The sequence below is a fragment of the Leucoraja erinacea genome, chromosome 29, assembly GCF_028641065.1.
Source record: "Leucoraja erinacea ecotype New England chromosome 29, Leri_hhj_1, whole genome shotgun sequence".
In the NCBI taxonomy this organism is placed as follows: domain Eukaryota; kingdom Metazoa; phylum Chordata; class Chondrichthyes; order Rajiformes; family Rajidae; genus Leucoraja; species Leucoraja erinaceus.
This window is the reverse complement of record NC_073405.1, coordinates 28,821,195-28,833,920: the sequence shown is the minus strand read 5'-3', so window position 1 is coordinate 28,833,920 and position 12,726 is coordinate 28,821,195. Positions and strand designations below refer to the sequence as shown.

Below are 12,726 nucleotides of genomic sequence, written 5' to 3'. Positions count from 1 at the left end.
GTGGTGGCAGCATCATGCTGTGGGGATGTTTTTCAGAGGCAGGAACTGGGAGACCAGTCAGGATCGAGGGAAAGATGAACGGAGCAAAGTACAGAGAGATTGTTGATGAAAACCTGCTCCAGAACGTTCAGGACCTCAGACTAGGGCGGAGGTTCACCTTCCAACAGAACAATGACCCTAAGCACACGACCAAGACAATGCAGGAGAGGCTTCATGCCAAGTCTGTGAATGTCCTTGAGTGGCCCAGCCTGAGCCTGGACTTGAACCAATCGAACATCTCTGGACGGACCTGAAAATAGCTGTGCATCGACGTACCCCAACCAACCTGACAGAGCTTGAGAGGATCTGCAGGGAAGAATGGGAGACATTACCCAAATACAGATGTGCCAAGCTTGTAGCGTCATACCCAAGAAGACTTGAGGCTGTAATCGCTGCCGAAGGTGCCTCAACAAAGTACTGAGTAAAGGGTCTGAATACTTATTTAAATGTGATATTTTAGTTATTTTTTTTATTACTTCGCAAAAATTTCCGAACGCCTGTTTTCGCTTTATTTTGGGGTATAGTGTGTAGATTGATGATAAAAAAAAAAGAATTTAATCCATTTTAAAATAAGGCCGTAACAAAACAAAATGTGGAAAAAGTGAAGGGGTCTGAATACTTTCTGAATGCAACTGTATATTTTCCATGCTGTCACATTATTTTGCACAATAATACTATGGGCATTAAACTCTTTGCTATTTTCCCTGGAAACTGCACCATTTCCTTTTCTGCCACTCAGCTGGTAACACACAAAATCTCATTAAATTGATTATTGGGGATTTCAGTCACTCAGAATTCTAATTAGTGTTTAGTTGGTGTGAAATATTTCCTTTTGTGAAAATCGCAAGCCCGACTTTAGAAAACATTATTTCCCACTGCTCCTGCCTCTGAGATTTGAAGTCGCACAAGCCTGTTTGTGAATGGCAGCATACAGCAACATGTACTGAATGTGAATTCCAATTAATGTTCTTCAGCGAGAGATGTTTCTGTTTAAAGATCCTTGCAGCAAATTCTTGCATTTCTTCTTTTGCATATTATTGATTGGTTTCAGAAGGTTTTCGTAGGGAATTCTTAGCAAATGCTTAGACTTAACCGTGTTGTTTCTTGGCTGTATTTGCTGTTTACTTCGGTGCTTTGGTTCATTGGTAACTTTCAAGCCATGGAATCATGTGGCCGTCAATTCTAGCCCTCCTTCTGGGGGTTCAACATTTTGTTTAAAAGTTGATATTTAAATGCAGCTTGCTGCTTAGTTTAATTTAGAGATACAGGCCCTTCGGCCCACTGAGTCCGTGCCGACCAGCGATCCCCACGGGCGTACAATATCCTACACACCATTTACAATCATACCAAGCCAATCGGCCTACAAACCTGTATGTCTTTGGAGTGTGAGAAGAAACCAGAGATCCCAGAGAAAACCCACGCAGGTCACAGGGAGCACCCGTAGCCGGGATTGAACCCGGGGCTCTGGTGCTGTGAGGCAGCAACTCTACCGCTGCAAGAAGTGTTACATTTTGGGCGACTTGTTTAACTTAAAGCCCTGTCCCACAGTACGAGATCATTCCAAGAGCTCTCCCGAGTTTGCCCTGATTCGCATCCCTCTGCAATTGGATACTTGAGTTCCTCATTCACAGACCACAGTCTGTTTGTATTGGTGGAAATGTGTCTGCCTCGATAACAATCAGCACGGGAGCACCTCAAGGCTGCGTGCTCAGCCCCCTGCTGTACTCCCTCTATACTCATGACTGCGTAGCCGGTCACAGTGCGAACTCCATCATCAAGTTCGCTGACGACACCACTGTTGTGGGACGTATCACTGATGGGGATGAGTCGGCGTATAGAAGAGAGATCGAGCGACTGTCCATATGGTGCCAGCACAATAACCTGGCCCTCAACACCAGCAAAACCAAGGAACTGATTGTGGACTTTGGAAGGAGTAGGATGGGGACCCACAGCCCTGTTTATATCAACGGGTCGATGGTTGAAAGGGTCAAGAGCTTCAAATTCTTGGGCGTGCACATCTCTGAAGATCTTTCCTGGTCCGAGAACACTAATGCAATCATCAAGAAAGCTTATCAGCGCCTCTACATCCTGAGAAGACTACGGAAAATCGGTTTGTCAAGTAGGACTCTCTCTAACTTCTACAGATGCACAGTAGAGAGCATGCTGACCGGTTGCATCATGGCTTGGTACGGCAACTTGAGCGCCCTGGAGAGGAAAAGACTACAAAAAGTAGTAAACACTGCCCAATCCATCATCTGCTCTGACCTCCCTTCCATCGAGGGGATTTATCGCAGTCGCTGCCTCAAAAAGGCTGGCAGTATCATCAAAGACCCACACCATCCTGGCCACACACTCATCTCCCTGCTGCCTTCAGGTAGAAGGTACAGGAGCCTGAAGACTGCAACAACCAGGTTCAGGAATAGCTACTTCCCCACAGTCATCAGGCTATTAAACCTGGCTCGGACAAAACTTTGATTATTAATAACCAATCATCTGTTATTTGCTCTTTATCATTTTATTTATTCATGTGTGTATATATTTATATTATGGTATATGGACACATTGATCTGTTTTGTAGTAAATGCCTACTGTGTGCTGAAGCAGAGCAAGAATTTCATTGTCCTATCAGGGACACATGACAAACTCACTTGAACACTTGAACTTGAACTTGAACTTGATTCGAACTCTGAGATTTACGGTAATGGCCACTCGTCGGTACTCAGGGCTCTTGTGGCCATTTTTCAACACGTTGAAAAATCTTCACGAGTCTTCCCGTACTTACCGTTAGCCAGTATTCCCGAGTACCTGCCGTTAGCGTTACGAGCCGCTAAATAACGCCCCCAAGCTCCGACGTACCCGCTATGTTCATTCTCCGTGCTTACCACGAGTTTGATTTTTTTTAAACTCGGGAGAGCTCTTGGAATGAACTCGTACTGTGGGACAGGGCTATAAGTCTGTCTTTGCGGGTGAGCATGAGAGATCTTGTGGCTCTCTTCAAAAGGCATTGGCATCTTCCCAGTACCGTTGCATTATTTACTCCTCTAGTCAGTGTTAAAACTTCTTGAAATGGTGTGTAAGAATTTGTACTGTGTAAATTGGCTGCTGTAATTTACTCTATAATAATGGGGCTAAACATCAAAATTAAGCAGACACAAGGAACTGCAGATGCTAGTTTACAAAAAAAGACACATACTGGAGTACCTCGGTGGGTCAGGCAGCATCTCTGGCGAGCATGGATTGGTGACAATGTATTTCATAAAGTAAATGCAGATGATGCTCCCTTTATGTTGTCCAAGCAACTTACTGCTTCCCAGGTGTATAAACACAATTCCTTATTGCAACCGTGTGACATTTCTGCGAGTGAGCAGAAATCGATTCATCCTGCTCTCTGCTTATCTTGGTTTCATATGCCACAGGATCTGGACCTATTTCTGCCAGGTGCACACGGATTAGGCTACTTCCACAGGAACAACTGCCCCACTGGAAAAGATTTGCACATAAGCAAATTAGAATGAGGGAGGAAACCCACGCGGTTACAGGGAGACCGTACGTACTCTTTACAGACAGCACCCATTGTCAGGATGGAACCAGAGTCCCTGGCGCTGTAAAGCAGCAACTCTACCGCTTCAGCTATCATGGCGTAGGTGCTCGGATGTTTCCATGTGGAAATTGCCATCTGTGTAAGATGTTGACAGGCGATGGCCAGGTTAAAGAACATGGGGATGGGCGCATCATCTTCTGGAAGAGGACTCGTAGCCTTCATGGGATGAGCATTGCTGTCAAGAATGAGTAGTATAGTGTCTCAGCCACTCTCTTTAAGACAAATATATGACTCGTGCATATTTTGGTTCCACTTGCCACAGGACCTGGTCATCTTTACATATATCTTGATCCTGGAACCGACTGATGTGATGGAGGACTTTAGCTCCAGAGGGCGATGTCCTGACATCCTGGCCACTTCAATGACAGAAAATGGGTCGAGTACTCGTATCAAAGATACTTGTAATGTGTCCATCCCACAGCCAGCTCCCTGTTTTGACAGTGAAACTAACATTGGATCTATTGCCAATATAAATCCCTCTACCCCAATCTGGCTTTGTTAGATTAGATCATCATCTAAGCAATGGATGTCTCCATTAAGCTGCCCCCTCTCCAGTGAAACGGCTCAGTAGAAATGTTGTTACAATAATATCAATGTATTGAAGGCCCCTGCAATGATAGCTTCTTGGGCACTGTCCCACAAATAACCTGATGATCCCCAACCTCCACTGACCAGGAAGACCCGGCGGGCCGTGGCCTATAGAGGGGATGTCGCTGAGCCTGAGTTTGTCTCTGCGAAGACCAGAGTACTGAAGACACATATGCACTTTAGTCTGTTGAACTGTTTTGACTGTTTCACTGTTCTATTACAATCCATGTTCTCGGGATATCAATATCTAAATCCAAATTTTATTAGTTATTTATGTTATGACATCGGTTGGAAGCTGCATACCAAATCTTGTTGCGCTTATGTGCAATGACAATAAAATATATTTATTATTATTAAGAGGGAGCCAGTGACGACGGTTGCGAGGAGCAAGGTCGGTAGGGGAGTCAACCGGGTTCTTGCTTCCCGTGCCCCTAAGGCCGGCCCCGGAGCACAAAGGTGGCCAGTCGAGAAGTGCATCGTCCGTACGCTGAACGATCCCGTCTCGCCTGGATCGGGCACTGCTTCATCAGATCTAGCGCATGGACAGGTCCGCAAGTGTCGCCAAATCTGGCGACTCCAAGAATTTCACTCCAAGTTTTGCACATGTGATAAAGCATGGTGAACACCCACTATAACTAGCAATCCTGACATTCTCTGCCTCAAAACACCAGGAACGAGTATATAAAATCATGAAAAAATACATTGGGTAGATGCACATTATCTCTTGCCCAGTGCAGGGGAATCGAGAACCAGAAGGCATAGGTTTAAGGTGAAGGGGAAAAGATTTAATGGGAATCTGAGGGGATAACTTGTTCACACAAAGGTGTATAGAACAAGCTGCCCGAGGCGGTAGTTGAGGCAGAGACTATTGCAACGTTTAAGAAACAGTTAGACAGGTTTGGAGGTTAGGACAGGTTTGGAGGAATACGCAGGCAGGTGGGACTAGTGTAGATGGGACATGTTGGTCGGCTTGGGCAAGTTGGGCTGAAAGTCTTGTTTCCACGCTGCATGACTCTGACTCCCCTAACTATGTGTGTTTTTAAAAAAAAAAAGACAGAGTGCTGAAATAACTCAGCAGGTCAGGCAGTATCCTTACGGCGGCAGGCGCGGGCACACCGCGACGCCCTGTGTCTCCCTTTCAAGGGAGATGCTAAAAATGCATTTCGTGTCTCTGGTACACTGTGACAATAAATTGGACATTTTTTCAGATGCCTTGAAGAACACTGATGACGTTTTGGCGTACTTTTAAGCTGATTTACAAGCTCTAAGTACTATATAAATAATGGGAAGGTCTATGAACCACAGTTAAAGGAAGGCTGTTAATCAAAGTAGTCTCCCACTCCACTACCCCACAAAGCTCGGTATCCTAAAGTCAGAAAACATTTCTTTTCATCCCTGTACCCCACTGGGATTCCTTCCTCTGGGAGGAAAACCTGTCTGTTCTCCCACCTGGGATAGTTTACTCTGGTGACTGCATCCACCAGCTTGGTTTTCCTAGCTAACTGCAACAGAACCCAGCAAGCATTTGCTACTGCTGCAGTCCCAGCAGTATTGATTGCAGTTTTTAACATGGTTTAAAGTCCTCTCGCCATCCAGGGACAGTAGCTCGGTTACCTTAACCTAGAACGAAGAGTTTCCTCTATAGAACACTGCCCAGTCCATCACGTGTTCTGACCTCCCCACCATCGAAGGGATCTACCAGGGGTCACTGCCTCAAAAAGACAGCCAACAATCATCAGAGACTCACACCACCCTGGCCATGCTCTCATTTCACTCCTGCCATTGGAACAAAGGTATAGGAGCCTGAAAACTAACGTTAAGGCTCAGGAACAGCTTCTCCCATGCACCTTCAGGCTATTAAACACTGTAACCTCCAAATAAGCTCTGAACTACAAAGACTAGTTTTTTTTTTTTTTGCACTATTTTTGTTTGTTTTATGTGGAGATAGATATAGATATTATATAAAGTTAGTCAGAATATTTGTATGTATTTTTGTGTGTGTGTATATGAACATATAAAGATATTTTATATTTCATTGCATATTCATTACATATCTTTATGTGTGTGTGTAATATAAGCGTGTTGGACAGCATCTCTGGAGAAATGGAATAAGTGACATTTCAGGTCCCCTTTAGACTGGGAGTCAGGGGAGAGGGAAACTGGAGGAAAGAAGGTACAAAAAACAAATTGAAGCCAACAACGATATTATATGTATACCAAACTTTTTTGTTTATTATATTGTTTATAGAGAACTATGTTTACATATTCTGTTGTGCTGCTGCAAGTAAGAAGTTCATTGTTCTGTTTGGGACATATGATTAAAAACACTCTTGAATACAGATGCTGCTGGCATTTGTTATCCACGCATCTTGCTGCTCGGCTGAGGAGGCAATTAAGTGGTTCTGGAGTCTCACTTGTAGTCCAGACCACACGAGGATGGTGAAAGTTCTTTGATAAACAGTTGTAATCCAGATTGATGCTTGCAGCAGCCCAAATACGGGTGCTGTTTTTGTTTTGTTTAGAATTGATTACTTGAATTACTAGCTGCTTATGGTGTGACTCGAAATAAAGTCTCCTGATAAATAGTCCAGGCAGCTGGATACAAGCCCAGTAACCTTACCACGATGCTACATTATCATTACTGGAATTTAAATAGTTCATTCATGAGGTTCGAGAAGCGTGTATTAATTGTGGAGGTGGTGAAATTACTGGTTTTGTCATCAAAACAACCCGGTTCCCTTCAGGCATCGGGACAAAGAACTGCAGATGTTGGATTATACCGAAGGTAGACACAAAGTGCCGGAGTACTTTTTGTCGCCTCCTGGTCTTCACCCGCACCCCCACTCCCTACTTTCAGTCTGGAAAAGGGTCCCCACCCGAAATGTTACCCATCCTTTTTCTCCGGAGATGCTGCCTGACCCGCTGAGTTACTCTAGCACTTTTGTATATCTTTGGTTCGCGTAAGATCCCTTTTTTGAAATAAGGAAATCTTCTTCCTGGCATGTGCCGACTCCAAACCCAAGCACTGACGCTGCCCAGACCATCACACAAACCAGCCTCCCTTCCATTGACTCCATTTACACCTCATACTGCCTCGGCAAGGCCAGCAGGATAATCAAGTCGCACCCTGGCCACTCCCTCTTCTCCCCTCTCCCATTGGGCAAAAGGTATAGAAGTGTGAAAATGCACACCTCCAGATTTGGGGACAGTTTCTTCCCAGTTGTTATCAGGCAACTGAATCATCCTACCAACAACTAGAGAGCAGTGCTGAGCAACTACCTACACCATTGCAGACCCTCGGTCTATCTTTGATCCGACTAGAGGCAGGAAACGTTCCCGATGTTGGGGAAGTCCAGAACCAGGGGCCACTGTTTAAGAATAAGGGGTAAGCCATTTAGAACGGAGATGAGGAAACGCTTTTTCACACAGAGGAGTTCTGTGGAGGCCAGTTCTCTGGATACTTTCAAGGGAGAGCTAGATATGGCTCTTAAAGATAGCAAAGTCATGGGATATAGGGAGAAGACAGGAACAGGGTACTGATTGTGGATGATCAGCCATGATCACATTGAATGGCAGTGTTGGCTCGAAAGGCTCAGTGTTGGCTACTCCTGCACCTATCGACTTGACTGGACTTAATCTTGTACTAAATGTTATTCACATTTTCTTTGTCATGTGTCTGTACACCGTGGATAACTCGATTGTAATCATTCTTTCCGCTGACTAGTTAGCATGCAACAAAAGCCTCTGTATTGTCACTGTACACGTGACAATAAACTACACTCAACTCGTATGATCGACTCTTAAGCATCATAGCATGTGCAGTTCTTTGTTTCTATGCAGAAACAACCTAGTTCTCTTAAGATCCTTTTTGAAGGAAGGAAAACTTTCAGTCTTCACTTGCCTGGCATGTGTCTGACTCCAGACCCTTGGGGTACAAATGACTCTTCAGTTCAAAAATGACCAAGCAAATCATTGATTTGTAAGTGTTTTTGAAGCTGGGCCGATTGTTCTGCCTTTTTACTCTCAGAAAGAAAACAAACACTAAATATTTTAGCTTGGGCTTTGAGTACCTAGCTTGTTATGGAATGGTTATGGTCCAACCAGATTTGATCTGTCGGAGTCTGATGAAGGGTCCTTCACTTCATCATTAACACAAGCCTATTACTCCAATAGACAGACACAAAATGCAGGAGTATCTTAGCTGGTCAGGCAGCATCTCTGGAGAAAAGTAATAGGTGGCTTGTCAATAGACAATAGACAGTAGGTGCAGGAGTAGGCCCTTCGAAACAGCACCGCCATTCCCTGTGATCATGGCTGATCATCCACAATCTGTGCCCCATTCCCCGAATCGGCCTGCACTGACCTCTGAGGCGGAGAATTCCACAGATATACAACTCCGTGGGTGAAAAGGTTTTTCCTCATCTCCGTTCTAAATGATCTACCCCATTTTCAGGTCGAGACCCTACTGAAGAAATCTGACAAAAGGTTCCGACCTGAAAACGTCACCTATATCTTTTCTCACTGAGTTACTCCAGTATTTTGGGTCTATCATTAGTATCTGTCAACATTGGAACATCCCAGAGATGCCGGATAGGTAGTTGAGGGTCTATCACATTATAAAAAGTATCGGGTCATGCATAGGACAGGTTTGGGATGGGTCAATCCCAGAGGTGGGACTAGTGTATATGGTGCATAGTATGGGAGTTGGGCTGAAGGCCCTATCACAATGTATAAAAAACAAATGTTTTGTGCAGTATAATGTGGATAATGTGAGGTTATCCATTTTGGTGGCATGACTATTATCTAAATGGTGGCCGATTGGACAGCGGTTTAGTAGGGATATAATGGGTCAAATGCATGGTGGTAGAAAGCATTGAATGGGACTAGTGTAGCAAATGGTGCATATTGGTCGGTACTGCAGTGTACAGGGTCTTGGTGGACCACACCTGAATTGCGTACAGTTTTGGTCTCCAATCTGTATATTTCATAGAGGGAGTGCAGAGACGGTTCACCAGACTGATTCCTGGGATTCAGGATTGTCTTATGAAGCCGTTGGATAGACTTGGTTTCCCTCTCTAGAATTTAGAAGATTGAGAGGGGATCTTATAGAAACTTACAAAATTCTTCCCGGAAACCTTTGAAGCCTTTACAGGGGTCACAGCTTAAGGATAAAACCTGTCAGATGATCTGAACTTTTTTCACGCAGAAGTGGTGATCTCTGGAATCTCTACAGAGGGTAGTTGAGGCCAATGCTACATTTAAGAGGGCCTCCCTGCTAAGGGGATCGTGGAGAGAAGGCAGTACGGGATATGAGTTGGATGATCAGCCATGATCATACCAGGGCCAGCATACTCCTCACCACCCTTGGCTGCTGTACCATTTTGGCCGTTAATTCCCTCTCAACCCCATTCTCCTGTCTTCCCGTAACCTTTTTTAAAAATTGAACCTGTCAATCTCTGCTTTAAAATGATAATCTCTACCCAATGACATGGCCTCCCTGCCGTCAGTAGCAATGAATTCCACAGATTCACCACCCTTGGCCCTTTCTTAATGTCCCAAGTGTTTGTTTCTGAACCTAGTTGTGTTGGGCATGTTGCAAGCACTTTAAATTTGTCATTTTGCAGTTTCAATTTGTGATATTAATTATACTTTTTTTTTTTTGTTTCCAGATAACAAGGGACAAGCAGAAAATGTGACGTTTCCTGTTATGCCATTTTAAGAAGCTCCCTGTCACCCACTGATTACCAACCAGTGACTGAAAATATTTGTATGGTTTTGTGTGGGACAGGTAACAATTCAGGCACAGCCAGACGCTCTACCTTGAAGGAGACAGTTTTGGGCGGAGGTTTTATGCTGGCATTGAAGTTTCTGTATCGCTTTATATCGATCGTTCAGAAAGATGAATTGAAGAAATGTCTGCGTTAATTGTTTTTCTTAAAGTTCTACTTTGCAGCAAGTGGGATTTGCAAACCTTAAAACACATTTGGTTTTCTGTCATGAAATATTTGCATCAACGTTTCACCGACTGGAATGATCGCTCTTAAGCCGTTCACTGCGGAGAGCCACATGTTTACGCAACATGGAGACTGGTGTATAAATATTTAGTGATTGGCAGAGAACAGATACTCTTTGAAGAAAACACGTAAATCTTTGCCTCCTGTGGCATCTTTAGTTTCATCCATCTTAAATACAGAGCAAAGTTAAATAACCATGGCCCTCCCAGGAAGAGGTTGGTATTACATTTCAAACATGGCAGTATTCTCTTTGTCCCCATTAAATTAAAGGTAGCTTTTCAGAAAGCCTGTCAAACCTTGTGGTACAATTAATTTTTAAACATGGGATTGCCATGTACTGCTCAGACTAAAGGATGCAATCCATTGGTTATCATTGGTTGCTGTTTATTATAAAATATTTCTTAATCTGTTGCACTCATGATTCTAATGCACCAAAAAGTTATCTTTGATGGGAAAGCAATGGGGGAAGAACAGGTAAAAATGTCTCATTTGCAGCGAGACTAGTAGGAAATCGGAATTGTTGCAATCAGGAGCAACTCTCAAGTCCCAGGTAAAAACAAATATGACCTACGCACATAGACACACAATGCTGGATAAACTCAGCGTGACAGGCAGCATCTCTGGAGAGAAGGAATGGATTATGTTGTGGGTCGAGACCCTTCTTCAGACTAGTCGGGAAAGGGAAACGAGAGATTATAGACAGTGATGTAGAGAGATATAGAACACGGCGGCGCAGTGGTAGAGTTGCCGCCTTACAGAGCTTGCTGCGCCTGAGACCCGGGTTTGATCCTGACTATATGGAGTTTAAACGTTCTCCCTGTGACCGCATGGGTTTTCTCGGCGGTCTTCGGTTTCCTCCCACACTCCAAAGACGTACAGGTCTGTAGGTTAATTGGCTTGGTATAAATGTAAATTGTCCCTAGAGCATGTAGAATAATGTTAATGTGCAGGGATCGCTGGTCGGTCTGGACTCAGTGAGGCGAAGGGCCTGATTCCGCGCTGTATCTCTGAAAAACTAAAATAAATGAACGATATGTCACTCATTCCTTCCCTCCAGAGATGGTGCCCTGTCCTGCTGAGTTACTCCAGCATTTTGTGTCTACGGTTTAAACCAGCATCTGCAGCTTCTTCCTACACATTTCCTACACACATTTGAGGAACTGACTGGTTACAAGAAGGCGATGCATCAGTTTGCTGCTGGTTTGCATTTTACAAATGTCGCCATGATTTACAATCTTCAATTAACTGAAATCCTGTTTAATGTGGACTCAGCTGTGCTTTTACAACATGACTTTGAGGTTTGTCATAGTTGTCATACAACATGGAAACGGGTCCTTTGGCTCAACTCGTCTGGGCCGACCAAGATGCCTCATCTAAGCTTTGCCTGCATTTGGCCATTATTCTTTCCTGTCCACGTACCTGTCCAAATGTGTTTTCATAAGGTCACAAGTGATAGGAGCAGAATTAGGCCATTTGGCCCATCAAGTTTACTGCGCCATTTAATCATGGCTGATCTATCTCTACCTCCTAACCCCATTCTCCTGCCTTCTCCCCATAACCCCTGACACCTGGACTAATCAAGAATCTTATCAAACTCTGCCTTAAAAATATCCATTGACTTGGCCTCCACAGCCTTCTGTGGCAATGAATTCCACAGATTCACCACCCTCCTATCTAAAGAAATTCCCCCTCATCTCCTTCCTAAAGGTACTCCCTTTTATTTATTTAAATGTTGTTATTGTACCTGCCTCAATGACCTCCTCTGGAAGCTCATTCCATGTGCCACCACTTTCAGTTTGGACCAACGAGGCATCACGACCAAAGTGCAAACATATCTTCTTACATCCCTTCTAAATAACATGAAAGAAATTGCAGTTGAGCACTATAGATTTTTTTTTTTTTACTTGGTAGTTCATTGCAAAGGTGTTTTTAACCTTTTAAAATATGTTTGATGCTCTTGGCAACATAATCATTCTTAACAAGTAGGATTAATAGATGCAGTTAGAGAGGCTCAGAGATTACAGCCCCAGAGAAATAGCTGGTTCCCTCTGACGTATGACCAACTGCTGCCGATGGGACTCTCCTGGACGAGTGGCTCTATTTCCTGAAATTGGATGTTAAAGCCGTGTACCAGATGAGAGGTAAAGTAATTAAGATTTGTTATTCAATGTATTGTGCCAAAATAAAATGTTTGCTTCAACTCTGGCTGGGGAGTGGTGTAATGAGGGTCTATTGTGACAGGTACCAGCGACCTCAAATAAGGTAGTTCTGGAGTTTGCGGATGGGAAGGAGGAGGGTTGAGTGAGGGGCTGGTAGTACAAGATAATTTGTTCACAGGTGGCACGGTGGAGCAGCGGTAGAGTTGCTGCCTTACAGCGCCAGAGACCCAGGTTTGATCCTGGCCACAGGTGCGTCTGTACGGAGTTTGCACGTTCTCCCCGTGACCTGCTTGGGTTTTCTCCGGGTGCTCTGATTTCCTCCCAC

General features: G+C 44.2%; 1 protein-coding gene across 1 annotated transcript in view; it reads left to right on the top strand.

Moving 5' to 3' along the window:
- Positions 1–12,446, top strand: part of fam174c (family with sequence similarity 174 member C) — a 36,616-nt gene extending 24,170 nt beyond the window's left edge. The window contains exon 3 of the mRNA XM_055658970.1: positions 9,898–12,446. Coding sequence (XP_055514945.1) covers positions 9,898–9,901 — 4 coding nt within the window. The 3' untranslated portion in view covers positions 9,902–12,446. The remainder of the gene's footprint in view (positions 1–9,897) is intronic.
- The last annotated feature ends 280 nt before the right edge of the window (positions 12,447–12,726 follow it).